At 39.6% G+C, this 27,286-nt stretch overlaps 1 protein-coding gene across 4 annotated transcripts in view; it reads right to left on the minus strand.

The window, feature by feature from the left end:
- Positions 1 to 27,286, minus strand: part of cacna1bb (calcium channel, voltage-dependent, N type, alpha 1B subunit, b) — a 439,095-nt gene that overhangs the window by 404,663 nt on the left and 7,146 nt on the right. For all 4 annotated transcript variants that reach the window (XM_061980760.2, XM_061980758.2, XM_061980759.2 and 1 more), the window contains exons 2-3: positions 22,282 to 22,387; positions 7,932 to 8,071 (exon numbers count right to left, since the gene is read on the minus strand). In XM_061980760.2, the coding sequence (XP_061836744.2) occupies positions 7,932 to 8,071; positions 22,282 to 22,387 (246 nt within the window). The remainder of the gene's footprint in view (positions 1 to 7,931; positions 8,072 to 22,281; positions 22,388 to 27,286) is intronic.

Below are 27,286 nucleotides of genomic sequence, written 5' to 3' on the forward strand. Positions count from 1 at the left end.
TATTCTCTTTAATTGCATATGATATTGATCAAAACAAAGTCATCAGTACACAATAACTAAACAAACGTAAAAACTAAGAACAAGAACAAGTAAGAACTTTACACTACTTTATATTAGAAATGGCACTAAAACATTTACTACTAAAACATTTTGATAGACTCTTGAGCGCCGTGTGTAATGTTCTATATTTTCAATGGAACATTTAAAATGTTGGTGTTGTTTACTTGAGGCTTATCTCTTATGTTTGACTGCCATCTACTAGTCACACTTATCATTACACCATATACCCATACTTGCCAACCTTGAGACCCCTGAATTTGGGAGATGGGGGGGGGGGTTGAGGTGGTAGCGGGAGGTGTATATTGTAGCGTCCCAAAAGAGTTAGTGCTGCAAGGGTTTCTGGGTATTTGTTCTGTTGTGTTTATGTTGTGTTACGGTGCAGATGTTCTCCCGAAATGTGTTTGTCATTCTTGTTTGGTGTGGGTCCACAGTGTGGCGCACATTTGTAGCAGTGTTAAAGTTGTTTATACGGCCACCCTCAGTGTGACCTGTATGGCTGTTCAAGTATGCTTTGCATTCACATGTGTGTTTGCACAATCTGCATATATCATGTGACTGGGCCGGCACGCTGTTTATATGGAGGGAAAGCGGACGTGACGACAGCTTGAAGAGGACGTTAAAGGCAGTGCCTTTAAGGTACGCCCCCAATACTGTTGTCCGGGTGGAAATCAATTAATCAATCAATCAATGTTTATTTATGTAGCCCTAAATCACAAGTGTCTCAAAGGGCTGCACAACCCAAAACGACATCCTCGGTACAGAGCCCACATAAGGGCAAGGAAAAACTCACCCCAGTGGGATGTCGATGTGAATGACTATGAGAAACCTTGGAGAGGACCGCATATGTGGGTAACCCCCCTCTAGGGGAGACCGAAAGCAATGGATGTCGAGTGGGTCTGACATAATATTGTGAAAGTCCAGTCCATAGTGGATCAAACATATCAGCGAAAGTCCAGTCCACAGTGGATCCAACATAATAGTGAGAGTCCAGTCCATAGTGGGGCCAGGAGGAAACCATCCCGAGCGGAGACGGGTCAGCAGCGCAGAGATGTCCCCAACCGATGCACAGGCGAGCGGTCCACCCCACGTCACGACTCTGGAAATCGGGAATGGTTGCCCCGGGAGATTTTCGGGAGGGGCACTGAAATTCGTGAGTCTCCCGGGAAAATCGGGAGGGTTGGCAAGTATGCATACGCCAAATAAAATAGTGTATCGTCCCGGAAGAGTTGGTACTGCAGGGAATTCTGGGTATTTGTTCTGTTGTGTTTATGTTGTGTTGTGGGGCAAGTATTCTCCCGAAATGTAATTGTCATTGTTGTTCAGTGTGGTTTCACAATATGGCACATGTTTATGACAGTGTTGGCGTTGTTTATACGGCCACCCTTAGTGTGACATGTACGGCTGCTGACTAAGAATGAACCTTCATTTACTTGTATATGGGGTGATCAAAATCAACATGATCAGCAAAATTGGCCAAGATCACACGGAGTGACAGATTTACTTGACATCTTCAACTTAAGACCATTTTCACCATGTCCAATGCTATTAAAGCATTGAGGTGGGTAAGCTCAACCAAACTCATTCCTTACATTAGGCGCACTGGGTTATAAGGCACACTGTCGAGATTTGAAGGGAAAAAAAGATTTTAAAGGGGAACATTATCATTAGACCTATGTAAGCGTCAATATATACCTTGATGTTGCAGAAAAAAGACCATATATTTTTTTAACCGATTTCCGAACTCTAAATGGGTGAATTTTGGCGAATTAAACGCCTTTCTATTATTCGCTCTCGGAACAACGTGACGTCACATCGGGAAGCAATCCGCCATTTTCTCACTTTGGTCGGTGTGTTGTCGGAGGGTGTAACAACACGAACAGGGAGGGATTCAAGTTGCACCAGTGGCCCAAAGATGCGAAAGTGGCAAGAAATTGGACGAAATTTGTTCAAAATACGAGGCTGTGGGGAAATGACGAAATGGTCAGTCGTTTGTTCCGCACACTTTACCGACGAAAGCTATGCTAGGACAGAGATGGCAAGAATGTGTGGATATCCTGCGACACTCAAAGCAGATGCTGACATCAACTCCAAAACTGGATGGATCAGCTTTCAGGAAAAGAGAGCGGATGAGGGTATGTCTACAGAATATATTAATTGATGAAAACTTTATTCATTACTCGCGGTTTTACGTAAATTATTATACATAAACTGTGTTTACCAATACTTTAGCTTAAAAACATTTATTTTTTTCAATCATTCGAGTACAATGGGGTAGTCTTGTGTAATGCAGTATTTTGTGTCTATTTAGGTATGGTTAACCTGAGTGCTGAAATCGTGGAAAAATATATGTTCTTAGCGCGACTGAAATGGGCTGTCTGCACTCTCAAAGTGCACGTTGTTGCCAAATGTATTTCATATGCTGTAAGTATATCAGTATGTGGAATTAAATTATGGAATGGATTAAGCAAAGCAATCAAACAATGTACTAATATGATCCACTTCAAGAAACTCTTCAAACTTAAAGTGTTTACAAAGTACAAAGAAGAAGAACCATGATAAACATTCTGAATTTATTTAATTCATCCATTCTTTCATTCCTTCACTCTCAAAATAATCTTACTTATTTCATCATATGAAATGTAACTTACGTCACCAATTATTATTTATTTATTTATTTTTATTGTGATTACTTATGGAGTATATTGTGAATAAATTGAGAACAGGAAGTGAACAACAGTTTTAGCAACTGTTATGTAAAAGAAAAGGGGTAGGATTAAATAAGCTCTGCTTCTTCCTACTCCTTTTCGAACATGTTGAAAAGAGAAACTGGAGATTGTGATGTTGTATGCTTGCATGTTCGAAATAAACTCAAACTCAAACTCAAACTCAAACCTAGTTCATAGTTGTTAGTTACCTTTAATGCCAAACAAACACATACCAATCGTTGGTTAGAAGGTGATCGCCGAATTCGTCCTCGCTTTCTCCCGTGTCGCTGGCTGTCGTGTCGTTTTTGTCTGTTTCGCTTGCATACGGTTCAAACTGATATGGCTCAATAGCTTCAGTTTCTTCTTCAATTTCGTTTTCGCTACCTGCCTCCACACTACAACCATCCGTTTCAATACATGCGTAATCTGTTGAAACGCTTAAGCCGCTGAAATCCGAGTCTGAATCCGAGCTAATGTCGCTATATCTTGCTGTTCTATCCGCCATGTTTGTTTGTATTGGCATCACTATGTGACGTCACAGGAAAATGGACGGGTGTTTATAACGATGGTTAAAATCAGGCACTTTGAAGCTTTTTTTAGGGATATTGCGTGATGGGTAAAATTTTGAAAAAAACTTCGAAAAATAAAACAAGCCACTGGGAACTGATTTTTAATGGTTTTAACCCTTCTGAAAATGTGATAATGTTCCCCTTTAAGTGTGCCTTATAGTTCGGAAAATACGATACTTAAGCAACTTCCAGAAAAACAAACGCGACAAATGTTTCAGGAAGAAAAATCCGTGCATTTTAAATTGCTGGTTTCGTGCTGCATACTATTGATTAGGCCTTTATTCAATAGTTCATTTGTTATTTTATTAGGGGCTCGTAATGGCTGGTCAGAACAAATGAAAGGTCTGCCACTGCCTCCGGCGACACTATCATTAGGCTTAGCTCGCAGTACAAACATCGTTAGCCTAAAGACTAAGTGCTGGCATTGTGCTCAAAGGCGTTGTCGTTAGAAATTAAACAATGTAGACAATGTGAATATTAGAGAAATCCCCAAGTACCACAACAGGCACTGATTGGATGCTAAAACAGTGCAACTGTTTACATAAACAAGGAGTTGTATCCCTGAAAAGTGCTTTTGAAAATAACAGCCGTGTTTGTTCATATTCATGTTGTTTGTTTTCCGCTGCCGTTAACCTTTTTAAAACCTGCAACCCCATGTGCAGCGTTGCCATGGTAACTATAACTGCTCTACGCCACTCAGTAAGCGCATGCTATATATCCACGTAAACAGAAGAACGTCCGCTAAAAGCTCAACCAAAGGCAAATTTGAAGATAGGATACAATTCACAGCACCAGCACTTAAATGGGAAAATGTCACACACAAGAGAAGAGGCGAGAGGCCGCCGTATGTCAAGAATCATTTCATAAAACAAAAAGGCGAACATAAACATGGTGTTGTTTGAGAGCTAACATCCATCCATCCATCCATTTTCTACCGCTTATTCCCTTTTGGGGTCACGGGGGGCGCTGGAGCCTATCTCAGCTACAATCGGGCGGAAGGCGGGGTACACCCTGGACAAGTCGCCACCTCATCGCAGGGCCAACACAGATAGACAGACAACATTCACACTCACATTCACACACTAGGGCCAATTTAGTGTTGCCAATCAACCTATCCCCAGGAGCTAACACTTAAGGCTGAAATATGCTTTTGAGAATTCCAGGATTGAAGCACTTTATTGTCAGAGTAGCACACGTGAGATGGCACCAAATTTAGTCATCGAGGTCCCAGATTTATCCCAGTGAGTACCACAAGAATAATGGTATGTACCGTATTTTTCGGACTATAAGTCGCAGTTTTTTTCACAGTTTGGCTGGGGGTGCGACTTATACTCAGGAGCGACTTATGTGTGAAATTATTAAACAAATTAGCTCATTCACGTAAGAGACTAAACGTATAAGATTGCATGGTATTTAGCGATTAGGAGTGACAGATTGTTTGGTAAACGTATATATATGTAACTATATGTTATAGTTATTTGAATGACTCTTACCATAATATGTTACGTTAACATACCAGGCACGTTCTCAGTTGGTTATTTATGCCTCATATAACGTACACTTATTCAGCCTGTTGTTCACTATTCTTTATTTATTTTAAATTGCCTTTCAAATGTCTATTCTTGGTGTTGGGTTTTATCAAATACATTTCCCCAAAAAATGCGACTTATACTCCAGTGTGACTTATATATGTTTTTTCCCTTCATTATTATGCATTTTCGGCCGGTGCGTCTTATACTCTGGAGCGACTTATACTCCGAAAAATACGGTATATCGATATATCGCCCAGCCTTACTCTGACTTGAGTATATTTGTTGGCTACTCTACTTGTGTGTAACATAATTCAGTAAAAAAAAAATACCCTAAGGATGAAGAAATTCCACACACTAAAACAGCCTCTAAACAACCCTGTTCAGAGCAGCCAGTTTAAGAGCCTCCTCTCTCAAAATGCGTCCGTTCTTCCTTTTCTATCTACACACTGTGTCTGTTTGTAAGTACTCTGTGATTGTGCGCTGCCGAACATGCTCATCTGCTCATAAAAACCAACAATGTCACGACGTAAAGACGCGTCGTCATGCCCGGGAGCCGGTACTTTTCAAACAAAAGTATAGTACCGTTTTTGATGCATTAGTACCGCGATACTATACTAGTACCGATATACCGTACAATAGGCGCCGCACTGTGAACCCACACCAAACAAGAATGACAAACACATTTCGGGAGAACATCCGCACCGTAACACACCATAAACACAACAGAACAAATACCCAGAACCCCTTGCAGCACGCTACAATATACACCCCCCGCCAACCCCACCTCAACCCTGCCCACCTCAACCTCCTCATGCTCTCTCAGGCAGAACATATCCCAAATTCCAAGCTGCTGTTTTGAGGCATGTTTTTAAAAAAAAGAATGCACTTTGTGACTTCAATAATAAATATGGCAGTGCCACGTTGGCATTTTTTTTCCATAACTTGAGTTGATTTATTTTGGAAAACCTTGTTACATTGTTTAATGCATCCAGCGGGGCATCACAACAAAATTAGGCATAATAATGTGTTAATTCCACGACTGTATATATCGGTATCGGTTGGTATCGGAATCTGTAATTAAGAGTTGGACAATATCGGAATATCGGATATCGGCAAAAAAGCCATTATCGGACATCTCTAATCAAGACATGAGGTAATCAATCACTGCCATGAAACTGAGTTGACTGACTACTCATTGGGAAATGGCGATGTCATCACAACACATGAATTTGAATCATTGTGTTACAACAGTCTCTTCATGGACATTCTCATTTATAGATGTTGTGTTTGCTCTTGAGCTCCAATTTCTACACACTGTAGTGACACTGAACATCACATTATGGCATTAATAAAGGACTTTTTTTTTTCCACATCAAAGCTTACAGGATCAGAGCTCGCAATAAAGAAGGCCTCTAGACGTGGTCATGTGACTAATTTCACTTTGACGTGGGCTCGCTTAGATACCTTTGACCCACAACACCCCATCCCACAGGACTGTGTCAAGCCAGCAGAAGGCAGTGTCTCACACACACACACACACACACACAAAGCAGTGATCACGCTGATGTACATTATCTACTGCGGTTGCCAGGCAACCAAAGAAAGACACAATATAATCGTTCATTGTATCCAGCTGTGTCAGCAACGGTGTGTGGAGACTCAACGTTTGTCTGCGTTTGATAGAGAAGGAGAAAACTTATCGTGCCAACGTTGACAGACATGAGAGCGCATGTTGCAAGTTTATGCGTGAAAAAGAGATACATGCATAATCATTTGCAGGAATTGTCAGTTGCATGTTTGGAAAAGGAGGCTCGCTAAGATGCTGCTTTTTGTTTATGTTTCAGAGAGCAGCCTGCTAATTGCAGCAATGCCTGAAACTAAACAGTAACCAGGCGAGTCTGACTGGGTTGCTATTATTATTTGTATTACTATAATTGTTATTATTACCTTAAAACCATCAATTTCATCTCGTTGAGTCATTTGTTCATCGCCTCGCTGCAACATTCTATAATACCACCCGATACACGCTTGTTGGCGAAGACAGCAATGAGTGGGGGAAAAAAGGAAAGGGGAAAACCACGCAGACGCCATCGTCGTACTTTGCCACTCTTGCATTTAATAGTGTTTCTCAACTTCTTTATCAAACAACTTTCTTCGTTCTCTCAGCACCAACATTAATATACAGTAGCGTAGTAGGCCTAAGTATTCATTAAAAACCAAGTTGTTGTTGTTTTTTAATTGCCACTGTAACATTACACACAGCAACAAATTGCCTTTCAAATGTCTATTCTTGGTGTTGGGTTTTATCAAATAAATTTCCCCAAAAAATGCGACTTATACTCCAGTGCGACTTATATATGTTTTTTTCCTTCTTTATTATGCATTTTCGGCCGGTGCGACTTATACTCCGGAGCAACTTATACTCCGAAAAATACGGTATATCGATATATCGCCCAGCCTTACTCTGACTTGACTATATTTGTTGGCTACTCTACTTGTGTGTAACATAATTCAGTCAAAAAAAATACCCTAAGGATGAAGAAATTCCACACACTAAAACAGCCTCCAAACAACCCTGTTCAGAGCAGCCAGTTTTAGAGCCTCCTCTCTGTTCTTCATCTTTCATCTCTAATTGTCGCCAGTGTACGACAACATTCTCCTGCGGAGGCAAAACGTAACCGCTGGTAGTTACCGCGAACTATTGACGTGACGACTCCTTTATCAGAACCTTGTCATCACTTCTTTCCGATCACAGGAAGCACTAACCATCACAAGTCTCCAAAGATTCCCAAGTCTGAGAGCTTCCCACAAAGCAGCTCTTATCGGAGCATAATGGCCACTCAAAAAGGGGGAAAAAAACGACTTCATCTGTCCAAGAATTAGTCTGAAAACATTCCATATGTATTTGTACATGCTGGCATTAAAGCAATGGGTATGTTGTGTGTACTGTATTTCACATGCTGTTGTTACTTGTTGAATGTCAGGAAAGTGATGGCACACACACACACACAAACACACACTTCTGATTCCTTCCACAGCTGACGCCCGGCGGGCAAACGACTTACCCGGTGAGAACGACCACAAAGTCCATTACGTTCCATCCATTGCGGAGGTAGGAGCCTTTGTGGAACGCAAAGCCCAGGGCGATGATCTTAATGGCGGCCTCAAAACAGAATATTCCGATAAAGTAGGGCTCTGTGTCGTCCTGCGAGGGGTGTAGGGGAGGACCAGAGTAAAAGAGCAGTTAATGAAGCATAAAGTGAAAGAAAGACAAGTAACATGGAGTAAAAAAAAAAAAAAAAAAAAGATGAAGTCCTGTTCTTGGAAGGAAGCCACTAGCAACACAATCTAGTATTTGACAGACCTTATGTGCATGATGTCATAGTACTGCTGTACTTTGCCAGTACTACTCTCTGGGAGGGAGGGGGGGTACTAGGATGACAGGGGATGCAAAACAATAACAGTGCAATCATTTTTCATAACATGGTCACTACTGCCTAGTTTCTCTTGTTATATTCTTATTTTACTGTTATATTTTTATTCTCATTGTTGCTTTTTATTTTTGTTCTATTGTAATATTTTTCTATTTTGTTTCCATTTATTCCCCCATTATTTACTTTTTACTTTTTAAATTCGATCTCAACTTGTCAGGACGAGGACTATGGTGTGTTTGTTTTACCGAGATGCAAGTAAAGCTGGACTGGTCATGGCGTGAAGGTAAATACATATTTATTTAAAACACTAACAAACTACAAAAAAAAGGAAGCAAAAAAAAGGAAGCAAACAAAAGGCGCGCACAAGGGCGGAAGTACAAAAACTTGGCTAATGAAACAAAAACTAGGACAAAGGCAAAACTATGGACGTAAAACTAATAAACACTTACTGTGGCATGGCATGAAGCATGAATAACAAGTGTCAGGAATGCGAAGAGCATAAATGCGGGATGTCGCCAGAAAGACAAACTGAAAACAATGAACTTAAATACTACAGACATGATGAGTGAAAACAGGTGCGTGACTCAAAACGTGAAACAGGTGCGTGACGTGACAGGTGAAAACTAATGGTTGCTATGGTGACAAAACAAACAAAAGTGCACAAAAAGTCCAAAAACAAAACCGAACATGACTAAAACAAAACATGATCACACAGACATGACACAATTTTAATTTTCCTGAGGGAACTCTCCTGAAGGAATCAATAAAGTACTATCTATCTATCTATCTATCTACTAGTAACTAAGTCAAGTAATCAAAGATTGTTTGAACTTAAAACAATGCCCAATTCCGCTTCAAAGTTTGTGGCTTCACTTCGTTTAGGGTTTTGTTAAGCATATTCTACATATTTCTGGCTTAAATGAAGAAAAAATGGCTAAATGAACTACTACACTACAAAAACTGAAATCTAAGTAAGATTAAATATCTCAAATAAGGGTGATATTTGCTTATTTTCTGTCTGATAAGATAATACTTCTCACTAAGCAAATTTTATGTTAGAGTGTTTTACTTGTTTTAAGTGTTTTGGTCCTAAATGATCTCAGTAAGATATTACAGCTTGTTGCTGAGATTTGATGACCTATATTGAGTAAAACATGCTTGAAACTAGAATATCAACTGTTGCAAAGCTGCGTCATCAACACTCACAAGTATAAAACCGCTTTTTCAAAGTAATAATTTCTTATTTCAAGCGTGAAATAAAAAAATCATGACTTTGACACAATTGTGTCTCATAATTAAAACAGATGATAGCCAAATGGACTTTGCGGTTTTATTTTTAATGAAACAAGAGAAAATACGTACTCATATAGTAGTACAGTTGGTACAGTACAGTAAACGGACAGTTTATATTTAAACATTTAACATGTGACATTTCAAACTATTTTGAACAGAAATAGTTCATGCACATTCAGGTAAATTAAAAAAAAATTATAATTAAAAAAAAATGTGGCTGGGGGCCGGGCTGTAATATATATATATATATATATATATATATATATATATATATATATATATATATATATATATATATATATATATGCATGTGTGGGAAAAAAATCACAAGACTACTTCATCTCTACAGGCCTGTTTCATGAGGGGTTCCCTCAATCATCAGGAGATTTTAATAGAAGCATTCACATACCATGGTTTATATAGGGCACAGAACGGGTAGGTACAGGCAGGCGTATGGGCGTGGTGATTGGCTCATGTGTTACCTAGGAGGTGTTTCCGTCTGTGACGGCATGCTGATACAATTTCGCTGCGCTTGTTGAGGGATGACAGGTCTGGGTGGTATATAATAAACAGTTTCTCTTTTAAGCATAGGTTGCATCTTTTATTACCACTGTTGTAAGGTGTGCTGAATGCAAGAATTTGCCATGTTATTGAATATTCAACATTATTGTCTTTGAGGTTCCAAATGTGCTTGCTGAGTTCTGTAGTATTAGTATACAAGCGCAGCGAAATTGTATCAGCATGCCGTCACAGACGCATGAGCCAATCACCACGCCCCTACGCCTGCCTGTACCTACCCGTTCTGTGCCCTATATAAACCATGGTATGTGAATGCTTCTATTCAAATCTCCTGATGATTGAGGGAACCCCTCATGAAACAGGCCTGTAGAGATGAAGTAGTCTTGTGATTTTTTTCCCACACATACATATATTGCGCTCTACCACGGTATCGAGCACTATTTTTTTGGATAATCTAATTAAGACATATATATATATATATATATATATATATATATATATATATATATATATATATATATATATATATATATATATATATATATATATATATGTCTTAATTAGATTATCCAAAAAATAGTGCTCGATACCGTATATATGTATATGTATATATATATATATATATATATATATATATATATATATATATATACATACATATATATATATATATATATATATATATATATATATATATATATATATATATTCCTCTCGGACTAATTGATTGAAAGAGCAAGCACTTGGCGCAATGATGTCATGTTATGGATGGGAAAATGCATTTTTAGACAATATGATTTGCCTGAGCGGCTAGTAGACCACGAAAGTAACAAGCGGTTGCCTTGTTGCCTTTCCAATAAGAAAAATAAACTAGATTTTAGTATAAGTTTGCTGGTTTCAAGAAATGTAATGTCGAGCGCATATCATTATGTCAAAATAATGGCACTAGCATTTGCTTAATTTAAGAAAATTTTTCAATATATTGAGAAAAAAGGTCTCATATTTTTTTTCTATCAAGAAAAGAGCACTTGTTATTAGTGAGAATATACTTATTTTAAGGTATTTTTGGGTTCATTAAGGTTAGCTAATTTTTTTACTTGTTTTGGAAAGTTTTGACAAGCCAAATTTTCTTGTTCTATTGGCAGATAATTTTGCTTAGTTCAAGTAAAATACCCCTCATTTTTGTATTTTTTTTTCTTGTTTTTGAACACTGACTTTTTGCCGTGTAGTACTACTACTATTATTGTTGATCATTAACTACATGACAGTATTGCTACTAAATTCAGTACAGTATACGTCTTATTTTCTACTATTACTGTATTAGGGTTGTACGGTATGCCGGTATGGTATAGTATAGTACTGTGATACTAATGAATCATATTTGGTACTATACCGCCTCTGAAAAAGTACCGGTCCATCACAACATCTTCTTTCATTTTTAAAACATTTATATTATGTTTATAAACTCAGGAAATATGTCCCTGGACACATGAGGACTTTGAATGTGACCAATGTATGATCCTGTAACTACTTTGTGGTATCATTCAAAACTAATCTAAGGCCCGAGCTCATCTATGATGGACTGATGCAAAGTGTAAAAGTGTTCTGTGTTCTGACGAGTCCACATTTCAAATTGTTTTTGGAAACTGTGGACGTTGTGTTCTCCGGAACAAAGAGGAAATGAACCATCCGGATTGTTATCGGCGCAAAGTTCAAAAGCCAGCATCTGTGATGGTATGGGGGTGTGTTAGTGCCCAAGGCATGGGTAACTTACACATCTGTGAAGGCGCCATTAATGCTGAAAGGTACATACAGGTTTTGGAGCAACATATATTGCCATCCAAGCAACATTGTCATGGACGCCCCTGCTTATTTCAGCCAGACATTGCCAAGCCACGTGTTACAACAGCGTGGCTTCACAGTAAAAGAGTGCGGGGTACATTATGAAGCCTAAAATACCACAACGGAGACCCCTGGACTGTTGAACAACTTAAGCTGTACATCAAGCAAGAATGGGAAAGAATTCCACCTGAAAAGCTTCAAAAATTGGTCTCCTCAGTTCCCAAACGTTTACTGAGTGTTGTTAAAAGGAAAGACCACGGTGGTAAAAATGCCCCTGTGCCAACTTTTTTGCAATGTGTCCCTGCCATTAAACTCTAAGTTAATGATTATTTGCAAAAAAAAAAAATTACGTTTCTCAGTTCGAACAATAAATATATTGTCTTTGCAGTCTATTCTTCCCTCAGGCCGTAAGACTCTTGAACGCATCATAAAAATCCCCTCAATTCCCCCCAAAAATGGATTAACTCGCTGGAATATAAAGACAATATAACATACATCCATAAACCTGGATGCATATGAAAAAGTGCAATATATTTATCTGTACGGTAACCTATTTATTTATTTATATCCTCACCTTATTGCTTTTTTATCCTGCACTACCATGAGCTAATGCAACGAAATGTCGTTCTTATCTGTACTGTAAAGTTCAAATTTGAATGACAATAAAAAGGAAGTCTAAGTCTGCCTATTTAATTGAATATAAGTTGAAAAGGATTTGCAAATCATTGTATTCTGTTTTTATTTACGAATTACACAACATTGGTTTGGGGTTTTGTACATTACATATTTTAGATAATACAATGATGCGTGTTTTTTCTTCCAATATATTAAACACTACATGGATATATTTGCCATCACTATAGTAATATGAGCTGACACTTAAAAGTGTGGACACTCTTCCGTATTGGAAGTAAAGGTGCCTTGAGGTGAACGTGTCTTTGTTAAGAGGTGTGACTCCATGACACTCAAGGGTTGCAATGTACAAGCTTGCCTGCAGGCGTTGCACGGGGCTGGAACAGACAAGCCTTCTTCCACCCCCTTTGGTTTTCCTCACTTGCTCCCAGCTAACTTCAAGCTGACAGACACGGCCCCCCCGTTGCCTGCAACCTCCCACAGCCTCCGACATACAGCAAATAATCACATGCAGGCAGCGTGACAGGCTGGATGGAGGAGCGCCTTAGAGAAACGTGACCTTTTCCGAAGCAGCGTCTGCCCACACTGAAGCACTGTGTGATAATAGATATGTCATTCTATGTTGGACAATGGTTACTAAATCATGAAGAAAGCTTGATCAATAATGTCAATATCAAGGGTAGCATCTGTATTGGCTCGATACGAGCATGGTGAAATTGCCATTTCTCAGCTTGTATGTTTTTTTTAAATATCTTTGTTGTTTTGTTTATTACATTGTACAGTGGTACACAGGTGGGATAAATTGCGAGCTTAGATTTAGATCACAAGCATCCCCACCATTAGTTGGCGAGGCGAAATGTCACATTGAACCCCCGTAAGATCTGACCGAAACATTCGGCTTAAAAAAAAAGGGTATGATATCCATTGAATTAAAGAAATAAATCATCAAAAACATGACAGAGCGTGTAGCTGACTGAATTGGTGAAGCAGTTAGAGCATAGCACTGCCAGTATGCACCACATTGAAGTCTGTAACGCCAAGGATGTTAAAGGGGAACATTATCAATAGACCTATGTAAGCGTCAATATATACCTTGATGTTGCAGAAAAAAGATCATATATTTTTTCAAACGATTTCCGAACTCTAAATGGGTGAATTTTGGCGAATTAAACGCCTTTCTATTATTCGCTCTCGGAGCAATCCGCCATTTTCTCAAACACTGAGTCAAATCAGCTCTGTTATTTTCCGTTTTTTCGACTGTTTTCCGTACCTTGGAGACATCATGCCTCGTCGGTGTGTTGTCGGAGGGTGTAACAACACGAACAGGGACGGATTCAAGTTGCACCAGTGGCCCAAAGATGCGAAAGTGGCAAGAAATTGGACGTTTGTTCCGCACACTTTACCGACGAAAGCTATGCTACGACAGAGATAGCAAGAATGTGTGGATATCCTGCGACACTCAAAGCAGATGCATTTCCAACGATAAAGTCAAAGAAATCTGCCGCCAGACCCCCATTAAATCTGCCGGAGTGTGTGAGCAATTCAGGGACAAAGGACCTCGGTAGCACGGCAAGCAATGGCGGCAGTTTGTTCCCGCAGACGAGCGAGCTAAACCCCCTGGATGTCCTGGCTCACGCCGTCCCTTATGTCACCGAAGATGGTCAAGAGAAGAATATCGACCCTAGCTTCCCTGGCCTGCTGACATCAACTCCAAAACTGGACAGATCAGCTTTCAGGAAAAGAGCGCGGATGAGGGTATGTCTACAGAATATATTAATTGATGAAAACTGGGCTGTCTGCACTCTCAAAGTGCATGTTGTTGCCAAATGTATTTCATATGCTGTAAACCTAGTTCATAGTTGTTAGTTTCCTTTAATGCTAAACAAACACATACCAATCGTTGGTTAGAAGGCGATCGCCGAATTCGTCCTCGCTTTCTCCCGTGTCGCTGGCTGTCGTGTCGTTTTCGTCGGTTTCGCTTGCATACGGTTCAAACCGATATGGCTCAATAGCTTCAGTTTCTTCTTCAATTTCGTTTTCGCTACCTGCCTCCACACTACAACTATCCGATTCAATACATGCGTAATCTGTTGAATCGCTTAAGCCGCTGAAATCCGAGTCTGAATCCGAGCTAATGTCGCTATAGCTTGCTGTTCTATGCGCCATGTTTGTTTGTGTTGGCTTCACTATGTGACGTCACAGGAAAATGGACGGGTGTTTATAACGATGGTTAAAATCAGGCACTTTGAAGCTTTTTTTTAGGGATATTGCGTGATGGGTAAAACTTTGAAAAAAACTTCGAAAAATAAAATAAGCCACTGGGAACTGATTTTTAATGGTTTTAACCCTTCTGAAGTTGTGATAATGTTCCCCTTTAACATAATATCTACAGTCAAAGGCCGACATGTATCAAAAGCTGTTGATGGTGTTTTTGACAGCGAAGCATGTAGAAGAAGATACTGTAAAAGTCAACTCTACCAGGTAAATGTTGTACATGATTATTACATTAGCTCATGAAACTACTGTACTTGTTTGTACTACATTCTATTGCAGTGGTTCTTAACCTGGGTTCGATCGAACCCTAGGGGTTCGGTGAGTCGGCCTCAGGGGTTCGGCGGAGCCTCCGCCGCGGAGGTCACACCCGACTCATTGTGTAAATAACAATTTCTCCCTATCGGCGGATTATGGATACCCCCAGTCTTTGCGAGCAATCCTTTTTGAGGGTGCTGGACATAAAAACGAAGAAAAGGAACAGACTTTGCTGTGAAAATGACATGACAGAAGGTGAAGCCACGCATATCTAAACTGGTCTCTGAAAGGCAACAGCAGAAGTCACACTGATTTGCAGGTGTGTCATTTGTTCTGAGTTCATGCACTGTGTTGGTTTTGTTCTTTGAACAAGGTGATGTTCATGCACGATTAATTTTCTGCACCAGTAAAAAAACAAAACATAAATTTGTCTTGGATTTGAAAGAAAAAAATAATAATTATTTTTCACTAAAGAAGGGTTCGGTGAATGTGCATATGAGACCGGTTGGGTTTGGTACCTCCAACAAGGTTAAGAACCACTTTTGTATTATTTTACACAGTACTTATTATTCAAAAGTAACGATGTATATAGATGCATATATATGTATATAGGATTTTAGTCGACACCGATAATTAATCGGTACTCTTATCGGCACAATATGTAATTTGTGTAAATAAAAGTGTAGACAAAAAAACGTTTTTTTAATTAGGCTTTTTAATGTCATATGAGGTTGTACACCAGCAACATCAGGTAACATCTCACAGCAGGGAAGTATTAAATAAGTCAACTATGTCTGCAGTGCAAGGTGCAATACAGTTGTTATGTCATTACAATTACACTCAGTATATCCATCCATCCATTTTTCTACTGCTTGTCCCTATAATGATATATAAAATAATAGTAATAAAGTAAATAATGAAGTATGATTAGTATTTATTAGAGATGTCCGATAATGGCTTTTTCGCCGATATCCGATATTCAGATATTGTCCAACTCTTAATTACCGATAACGATATCAACCGATAACGATATATACAGTCGTGGAATTAACACATTATTATGCCTGATTTTGTTGTGATGCCCCGCTGGATGCATTAAACAATGTAACAAGGTTTTCAAAAATAAATCAATTCAAGTTATGGACAAAAAATGCCAACATGGCACTGCCATATTTATTATTGAAGTCACAAAGTGCATAATTTGTTTTAACATGCCTCAAAACAGCAGCTTGGAATTTGGGACTTGCTCTCCCTGAGAGAGCATGAGGAGGTTGAGGTGGGCGGGGTTGGGAGCGGGCGGGGTTGAGGTGTGGGGGGTGGTGGGTAGGGGAGGCGGGGGGTGTATATTGTAGCGTCCCGGAAGAGTTAGTGCTGCAAGGGGTTCTGGGTATTTGTTCTGTTGTGTTTATGTTGTGTTACGGTGCGGATGTTCTCCCGAAATGTGTTTGTCATTATTGTTTGGTGTGGGTTCACAGTGTGGCGCATATTTGTAACAGTGTTAAAGTTGTTTATACGGCCATCCTCAGTTTGACCTGTATGGCGTTGCATTCAATTGTGTGTGTGTTAAAGCCGCATACATTCCGTGACTGGGCCGGCACGCTGTTTGTATGGAGGAAAAGCGGACATGACGACAGGTTGTAGAGGACGCTAAAGGCAGTGCCTTTAAGTCACGCCCCCAATAATGTTGTCCGGGTGGAAATCGGGAGAATGGTTGCCCCGGGAGATTTTCGGGAGGGGCACTGAAATTCGGGAGTCTCCCGGGTAAATCGGGAGGTTGAAACCGATACCGATAATTTCCGATATTACATTTTAAAACATTTATCGGCCGATATTATCGGACATCTCTCCATGATATGTCATATCAAATATATATTTTAAATCAACACACCAATTGCATGTTAGGTGGGTGTGCATTTTGCAGGAATTGTTATTTATGTTTATGTTGCACACGAGAGACAGACCGGAAGCCACTTAGTGTAGACCGCTACCGATGTACATGTATTTGTGTGTGTGTTATATAAATAAAAAGACCCAGTCATTATGTACATTTTTCACTTTTTTGAGTGGATTAATATTGCCATGTGGATTACGCTCACTTCAAACTTACACTAACGCTTACAAGCATGCATGACTTTGAGGGACAAGGAGGCCCTACACCAAACTTTGCCTTTGTGGTGAAATATGTAAAGCAGCAAAGTGTTGCAAAAAGACAGAAGAGTGTCTCTAAGATGTGTTTTCTTAGCACTCAGAAAGAAAGGTTGGGTTGCACGCTTATGGAGGGTTTCTGCACACTGCGGTAATGCACACTCAATGGTCTTGTGGTGGCGGATCTATGCTGTGACCCCGAATGTCCACTGAATGCGGAACGGCGGAATAGCGCATGATAAGGGAGGTAGGAATAAAGCGGACCACAAAACGTTTATTCTGTCCTTCCAGAGAAGCGGAAGGGAATAAACTCAGTCCTGCCACTTTATTTTTTTGCAGCAAGCAACAATACAAGAGTGACATCATCCCCGGCGAGTGTGTCACACAATCAGTCCTCTGCTTTCCCGGTCTCCGGATCAGGTGATATTTGACAAAAGCCCCCATAACCTCATTTAGCCGGCCGAGACGTGCTTGTAAATTATTCTTTAATTCTGAACCTCCATAGTCAACATGTCCTCATCCATTTGTGTCAACAGGATGAAATCATGTCTGAAAACCTTTGACGAGTTGACTTCATGTCCGTCGCCGCTAGGGATGATGTTTGATAAGAAATTATCGAGTTGGAGCCTATTATCGAATCCTCTTATCGATTCTCTTATCGAGTCCAGATAGGTTGTTGTATATGGAAAAAACAAAACAATATTTGGTTTAACAAAATCTCACTTTTATTATATAAGAAAAAAATTAAATCTAATAAATAAATAAATATTGACTGTTACCCACCTAAAAAAATAGAATAAAATAAATAAATATTGACTGTTGTTACCCAAAGTATATTAAGTGGGATTTTTCAGAAAAACAAATATATACAGTAACACAAAAACAACCTGTCTCTGTGATCACTATAGGTGTATAAATAATAATATAGTGTTAAATAAAATCAGTCCCTTGGACACAAAACTGAAAATAATACAGCTCTCCAAAAAGTGCACTTCTGCTGCTATTTGACATAACTGTTTGTTATGATGCTTTGACATTTTTGCACTTTATTTCTTTAATGAAAGAAAATTCTCTGAAGAGAAAAGCTGTTTGCAAATGTGGTTACAATGCTAAAAAAATGAAAAGTTAAAGGAGAACATTATCACAATTTCAGAATTGTTAAAACCATTAAAAATCAGTTCCTAGTGGCTTATTATATTTTTCGAAGATTTTTTCAAAATTTTACCCATCGCACAATATCCCTAAAAAAAGCTTCAAAGTGCTTGATTTTAACCACCCGTTCATTTTCCTGTGACGTCACATAGTGAAGCCAACACAAACAAACATGGCGGAAAGAACAGCAAGCTATAGCGACATTAGCTCGGATTCAGACTCGGATTTCAGCGGCTTAAGCGATTCAACAGATTACGCATGTATTGAAACGGATGGTTGTAGTGTGGAGGCAGGTAGCGAAAATGAAATTGAAGAAGAAACTGAAGCTATTGAGCCATATCGGTTTGAACCGTATGCAAGCGAAACCGACGAAAACGACACGACAGCCAGCGACACGGGAGAAAGCGAGGACGAATTCGGCGATCGCCTTCTAACCAACGATTGGTATGTGTTTGTTTGGCATTAAAGGAAACTAACAACTATGAACTAGGTTTACAGCATATGAAATACATTTGGCAACAACATGCACTTTGAGAGTGCAGACAGCCCAATTTTCATCAATTAATATATTTTGTAGACATACCCTCATGTCAGCAGGCCAGGGAAGCTAGGGTCGATATTCTTCTCTTGATCATCTTCGGGACAGTGTGAGCCAAGACATCCAGGGGGTTTAGCTCGCTCGTCTGCGGGAACAAACTGCCGCCATTGCTTGCCGTGCTACCGAGGTTCTTTGTCCCTGAATTGCTCACACACTCCGGCAGATTCAATGGGGGTCTGGCGGCAGATTTCTTTGACTTTATCGTTGGAAATGCATCTGCTTTGAGTGTCGCAGGATATCCACACATTCTTGCCATCTCTGTCGTAGCATAGCTTTCGTCGGTAAAGTGTGCGGAACAAACGTCCAATTTCTTGCCACTTTCGCATCTTTAGGCCACTGGTGCAACTTGAATCCGTTCCTGTTCGTGTTGTTACACCCTCCGACAACACACCGACGAGGCATGATGTCTCCAAGGTACGGAAAACAGTCGAAAAAACGGAAAATAACAGAGCTGATTTGACTCGGTGTTTGAGAAAATGGCGGATTGCTTCCCGATGCGACGTCACATTGTGACGTCATCGCTCCGAGAGCGAATATTAGAAAGGCGTTTAATTCGCCAAAATTCACCCATTTAGAGTTCGGAAATCGGTTAAAAAAATATATGGTCTTTTTTCTGCAACATCAAGGTATATATTGACGCTTACATAGGTCTGGTGATAATGTTCCCCTTTAAAGCTAAAAAAAGAAATACACTTTATTGAGTTAACATTATTTCTTTATAGGGGGAAAGATGTGATGTTATGAGCCAGGGAATATATCAACTACACTACCCAGCATGCAACGGGAGTGACGAGCATGCGCGGTAGCCCCGAAAAGTGTTGTTGCATGTCGTCACCCGGCAGCTAAGAATGAGGTTATGAGCACGCTGTGAAAGTAAACGTCAAGAACTCAGCCAACATGCCTCATCTGCATTATTTATAATTAGACAGACAACACAAATACAGTGTGATTTTGTTTTGTTTACAAGGAAAGAAAAACAAAAGGTAAAAAAGGGAGATGCTTGTATGTGCTGCAGTTGCTTTAAGAACGTTGCGACAGCTGCCGTAAAGGAGGTGCGTTGCTAGCCTGGTTGCTATGTTTCCGGTTGGTCATAAAAGTGTTCGTCATGTGTTTGTACCCTGCTCAAATCTCTCAGTAAAGTTATTCATTGGATTATACCTTTTGTTTTGAACTTTATTACACCTTGGAGCGCTTTTTCCGGTCCATTTTTTTCCTGCTTTTGCTATCTGCGCCTAATGACTGAGCTACGTGACGTCATTTCTTGTGATGTCCCACGAAGCATTTCTGGTCGGGACGGGATTCGTCCCCAGGGATTCGAATAAAGAACCAACTCTTTTTCTTTACTATAGTGGTCTCGATAACGGGTACCGGTTCTCAAAAAGGGATTCGAGTCCGAGGACTCAGTTCTTTTCTTATCGAACAACCCGGAAAATCGGTTTCGAGTATCATCCCTAGTCGCCGCCTATCCAAGTGTAAAATACGATCCGCCTTGAAGACAGTGTAAACCGGATACTATATTTTGTGTTTAAGCATTACTTCCCGTCTAACACTAGCAGACTTAAGCTGAAATGAACAGATTTGTTGAGGCATTTGGAAAAATACATGTTCCGCGTATATTTAGAACTGGAATGGAAATTAACACATTGACTTGAATAAAAACGGAAAGAGTGCGTGTGTCGGTCCGCGACCATTCCGCATTCAGTGGAAATTCGGGGTGATACTCTGGTTTCGCTTGTATTTGATTAGCGAATAAATGCCATGACACAAGATACAACTCATCTTTGTAAATACTACTTGCTAAATATAGCGACAAAGTGGCTAAAATGCATCACAGATCATTTCTGCCAAACCAGATGGAACATACGTTGCTCCAAAACCTGTATGTACCTTTTAGCATTAATGGTGCCTTCACAGATGTGTAAGTTACCCATCTCTTGGGCACTAATACACCCCCATACCATCACAGATGCTGGCTTTTGAACTTTGCGCCTAGAACAATCCGGATGGTTCTTTTCCTCTTTGTTACGTAGGACACGACGTCCACAGTTTCCAAAATCAATTTGAAATGTGGACTCCTCAGACCACAGAACACTTTTCCACCTTGCATCAGTCCATCTTAGATGAGCTCGGGCCCAGCAAAGCCGGCTGCATTTCTGGGTGTTGTTGATAAATGGCTTTCGCTTTGCATAGTAGAGTTTTAACTTGCACTTACAGATGTAGCGACGAACTGTAGTTACTGACAGTGGTTTTCTGAAGTGTTCCTGAGCCCATGTGGTGATATCCTTTACACACTGATGTCGCCTTTTTGATGCAGTCCCGCCTGAGGGATCGAAGGTCCGTAATATCAACGCTTACGTGCAGTGATTTCTCCAGATTCTCTGAACCTTTTGATGATATTACAGACCGTAGATGGTGAAATCCCTAAATTCCTTGCAATAGCTCGTTGAGAAATGTTGTTCTTAAACTGTTGGACGATTTGCTGACGCATTTGTTCACAAAGTGGTGACCCTCGCCCCATCCTTGTTTGTGAATGACTGAGCATTTCATGGAAGCGGCTTTTATACTCAATCATGGCACCCACCTGTTCCCAATTAGCCTGCTCATCCGTGGGATGTTCTAAATAAGTGTTCCTGTGCCCATGTGGTGATATCCTTTATACTCTGATGTCGATTTTTAATGCAGTACCGCCTGCGGGATTAAAGGTCACGGGTTTGTTGTACATGCAGTGATTTCTCCAGATTCTCTGAACCTTTTTGATGATATTACGGACCGTAGATGGTGAAATCCCTAAATTCCTTGCAATAGGTCATGGAAGCTGCTTTTATACCCAATCATGGCACCCATGTGTTCCCAATTAGCCTGTTCATCTGTGGGATGTTCCAAATAAGTGTTTGATGAGCATTCCTCAACTTTATCAGTGTTTTTTGCCACTTGTGCCAGCTTTTTTGAAACATGTTGCAGGCATCAAATTCCAAATGAGCTAATATTTGCGAAAAATAACAAAGTTTTCCAGTTCGAACGTTAAGTATCTTGTCTTTGCAGTCTATTCAATTGAATATAGGTTGAAAAGTATTTGCAAATCATTGTAATCTGTTTTTATTTACCATTTACACAACGTGCCAACTTCACTGATTTTGGAGTTTGTATTTTTTCTGTGTTGGTATCGACTTGGGATCGAATAATCAATACTTTTGCAACCCTAGTCGTGTGAAACACCGACAGTATGTATGATAGTGTATATGCAGGTCAACAAAAAAACATCTTACTCACCAAGCGCTCCGACATGGGCGTCTTGTCACTGGCAGGCAGATGTTGCTCCAAGGCCAAAACGATGCAGTTAGCGATGATAGTTGCCAGGATCATGTATTCAAATGGAGTGTGGAGGTTAAGGAGCAGTCCATTTCATTACAACATTAAACATTAAAACAGAATCTTACGGCACTCCAAGTACTATACGGACAATTCATTATTCTTTCATGGCTGGACTCCACCCAAGAATGTTGTCAACAATCATAAAGCATGCCAGGACATTTTTACTCCAGTTTTGTGCGAACAGGTCGGAAAAAGGCCCAATTTAACTACAAAAGTATATAAAGGCGTACTTGGATGAGTTTGGTGTGAAGAACCTGACCGTAAGCCCCTCAATGACCCTTTCTTAAGTCCAACATGTGTGACATCTGACCTAGGGATGTCCCGATCCAGGTTTTTGCACTTCCGATCCGATACCGATATTGTTTTTGCACTTCCGATCCGATACCGATACTGACCGATACCGATACTGACCGATACTGGCCTATCCGAGCATGTATTAAAGTTTAAAGTTATTTAGCCTACTTAGTTGTCAGAATCATGTTGAAAAGGGTTTTAGTACTCTTGATAACAACTAGCCAGCTGAATTAGGGGAGTTTGAATAATACACAATGGTTGGTAACAAGAAACTGACCTGTTTATTCAAGGATAAACACAAAATAGACAAAATTATACATGACAAACAGAAATGGCATCATTGAAACTAGGGCTGGGCGATATGGCCTTTTTTTAATATTGCGATATTTTAAGGCCATATTGCGATATACGATATATATCTCGATATTTTGCCTCAGCCTTGAATGAACACTTGATGCATATAATCACAGCAGTATGATGATTCTATGTGTTTTGATTGATTGATTGAGACTTTTATGAGTAGGTTGCACAGTGAAGTACATATTCCGTACAATTGACCACTAAATGGTAACACCCGAATAAGATTTTCAACTTGTTTAAGTCGGGGTCCACTTAAATTGATTCATGATACAGATATATACTATCAGATATATACTATCATCATAATACAGTCATCACACAAGATAATCACATTGAATTATTTACATTATTTATAATCCAGGGTGTGGAGGGGGGCGCCGGATGTAAGTGTCAAAAAGACAGCCAAAAGAGTTTGATATGAGAATAAATCTAAAGTTAAAATATAGGGTAGAAATGCACCCATTTGCAGGAAATGTAGTCTTGATTTTCAAAATTTTCTTTCAAGGCTTGCATGTCTACATTAAAACATTCTTCTTCATACTGCATTAATATATGCTACTTTTAAACTTTCATGCAGAGAAGGAAATCACAACTAAAAAAAATCACTAATTTTTTCAGACGGTGTTGATCTGGACATTTTTGCCTCGGCATTTTGATGGTGTGGATGTGTGGCACCGAATGGAGATAAGCGTCTCAACAGACGTTACAATATTTGAACAATGATGACGAAAACTGTTTTCTCTGTTGTGTCCGTGTGTCGAAAATTGTTATGCGCTTATTTTGTGCGTGGCATGTAATTGCTATGCGCAGAGGACGTTTGAGCAGTGCGCAATTGCACAAGCGCGCACCTCAGAGAGAACGTTGGTCACACGGCTGCACTACCATCACAGTTAACGTTAGCCATGCTGCTACCTCTCTGCTGGGAGAGGACATATATGTATGTGACGTATGACGTGACAGTATGTGACGTGTGTAAGAAGGTGCGCTTGCTGTCTGTGAGAGGGAGACACAGAAAAGAGTGAGAAGAGCCTGTCGTGTAATGCCAGCAGCTAAAAGCAACTACGTGAGAATCCACAGACCTGTGGATGTGTTGAAGGTGTGCTGGAAAATGTGGAACAGAAATTAGGGAGCAGCAGAAAAGTGGAATGTATTATTTAAATAGGTGCGTTGGAAAACACGGAGCGAAGTTTTTTTTTTAACCGGATCTGGATCGGCATTTTCCCATGCCTTGCCGATACGCATTTTTTGGCAAATATCGGCGGCCGATCCGATCCAAATATCGGATGAGGACATCCCTAATCTGACCCCACATATGTTCTTTTGGACGAATGAACAGAAGTTCTCAACTTTTAGACACACTTCAAAGTTTTCCCAGAAATTCATAAAAGAACCAAACTTCATGAATGTTTTTCGTCACCAACAAGTATGTGCTCCAATCAGTCTATCACAAAAAAATGACAGTTGTAGAAATGATAGGAAACTCAAGACAGCCATGACATTATATTCTTTACAAGTGTATGTAAACTTTTGACCACGACTGTATGTCATTAAATGAATGTTTTTTGGTGTGCATGTTGCAGAATGACTAATGCTGTTACATTTGAACCCATGTGTGCATTAAAGCAGAAACGTGCTCCGGTTGAAGGCTTTCTGGAAAGAAAGCAGCCTATACATGATCTTTCCAGATGGTTGAGCATTTCCAACTGTTTTCAACGGCCGCCTCCTTCTGCAATCCATTTTCACTCGGTCATTGCCCGCGGGGGTCAGGGCCTATTGAGAGATTGTGAAATGCAAAGAAATCGCAAGTTTATGACCCTTCATGTATAGCGTACTATGCAGGAAACTCAGTTTGTTTTTGTTTTTTTGTTTTTTATTTTAAAGCAATGAAGTCAACAGCTACTATATTTGCAGTACATCTGGTGGTTTGTAACATTCTATATTACGGGTATAACGGTACGTGTATTCCTTTTTCGGAATTGTCAGTACGTAGCCTTCGGTTGAGTACATTTCCCAGACCTTTTAAGTAAGACACTAGTAGTGTGTCTAGTGTGTCTAAAAGCTGAAATATAATTATAATACATAGGGGTGTAACGGTACGTGTATTTGTATTGAACCGTTTCGGTACGGGGGTTCCGGTTCGGTTCGGAGGTGTACCGAACGAGTTTCCACACGGACATATTAAGTAGCGTAACGGACGCTGTGTAAACAATGCACACCGAGGCACTACACACGGCATGCTAGCAACTAACGGGCTACGATAGACTGACCATACGTCCTCTTTTCACCGGACATGTCCTCTTTTGCAGAGCTGTCAGGGCGGAGTTTCTTAAATACCTCGAATGTCCGGCATTTTTAGTTAGAGTTGCGTGTATTTTCAATGTACGTTCAGGGTTAAGAAGGGGTTATAAACAAAACAAATTGTGCGTGCAGCAGCATTGGTGAGGGATGGGCAGAGACAGAGAGAGAGAGAGAGTTATGATAAACGTGCAATTTTATTATCTATAGCAGGGGTGTCAAAAGTGTGCCCCGGAGGCCATTTGCGGCCCACAGCTAATGTTTTAAAGGCCCACGGCACATTCTAAAAATACTATTAAAATAAACAAAAACATAACAAAAGTGAAATAAAAAAGCTTAAAGGTTAAATGTAATTTAGAAAAAGTTGCAATGTTGACTAATAAAACAAAGCTGTTTTTTTTTTTCTTTCAAACTGTCATTGCTCAAAACATAATATTGAATCAAAATCAATGCTATTATGAATTATTGACCTATCCAAGGTTCGGATTACTTCACATCAAATATTCCAGTAAGAAAAATATTTTTTGGTACATAAATAACCCAAAAATGTATATTTTGTTGTTTTCTTACTGTACCGAAAATTAACCGAACCGTGACCTCTAAACCGAGGTACGTACCAAACCGAAATTTTTGTGTACCGTTACACCGCTAATAATACAGTATGCTCCTACATTCGATTGGTTTTACCATCTTTAATACACAAAATATATCAAAGTGCCTTCTTTTTTTTATCGCCAAAACACAAAAGCTAAGCAGCTTTGTTTTGCATTTTGTTCCCTTACTGTACTGAAAATACACCGGAACGTCAGAATAAAATGTAGTATGTAGTGTTCATTTGAAAGGCTGTTTTCCTATTAAGAGTGTGCCGATATCAATATTAGATATCAGTTCAATATCAAGTATGGGATTATATGTGTCATGTCTGTGTGATCATGTTTTGTTTTAGTCATGTTCGGTTTTGTTTTTGGACTTTTTGTGCACTTTTGTTTTGTTTTGTCACCATAGCAACCATTAGTTTTCACCTGTCACGTCACGCACCTGTTTCACGTTTTGAGTCACGCACCTGCTTTCACTAATCATGTCTATAGTATTTAAGTTCATTGTTTTCAGTTTGTCGTTCTGGCGACATCCCGCATTCATACCCCTGTCACACTCTGTCTACCTCTGCGCACTTCATGCCATGTCCAAGTAATTTTTTTCTATTAATGCCACAGTTAGTGTTTTTGTTTAATTGTTCACAGTTTTTTTCCCACGTGCAAGTCTTTTTGTTTCATTAGTCAAGTTTGTACATCGGCCTTGAGCGCGCTTTTTGTTCCTTTGAGTATTATAAATAAATATGTATTCACCTTCACGCCATGACCAGTCCAGCTTTACTTGCATCTCGGGAAAACAAACACACCATAGTCCACGTCTTGACAATATGTGCTTACATGTAAAATGTGTGATATAATCTCCGATAGACGCAGTCCTGCAGCGTGTTTACTTGTGCAAAGCTGGACAGCAATTTTAGATCTAAATGTCCTCCAATAGGCACACATGGTTTGCATTTTATTGTATTCTAATCAAGTTATTTAAGGTAAACATGGTAGGCTTTTGGCTACTGGGAGCGAGCGGTTACACAACAGCTCAGCAAAAAATAGCACACAAGCTAAACATTCGTATTACTGTATTTTTCGGACTATAAGTCGCTCCGGAGTATAAGTCGCATCGGCCGAAAATGCATAATAAAGAAGGAAAAAAACATATATAAGTCGCACTGGAGTATAAGTCGCATTTTTTGGGGAAATGTATTTGATAAAACCCAACACCAAGAATAGACATTTGAAAGGCAATTTAAAATAAATAAAGAATAGTGAACAACAGGCTGAATAAGTGTACGTTATATGAGGCATAAATAACCAAGTGAGAACGTGCCTGGTATGTTAACGTAACATATTATGGTAAGAGTCATTCA

Source organism: Nerophis lumbriciformis, linkage group LG20 (genome assembly GCF_033978685.3).
Source record: "Nerophis lumbriciformis linkage group LG20, RoL_Nlum_v2.1, whole genome shotgun sequence".
In the NCBI taxonomy this organism is placed as follows: domain Eukaryota; kingdom Metazoa; phylum Chordata; class Actinopteri; order Syngnathiformes; family Syngnathidae; genus Nerophis; species Nerophis lumbriciformis.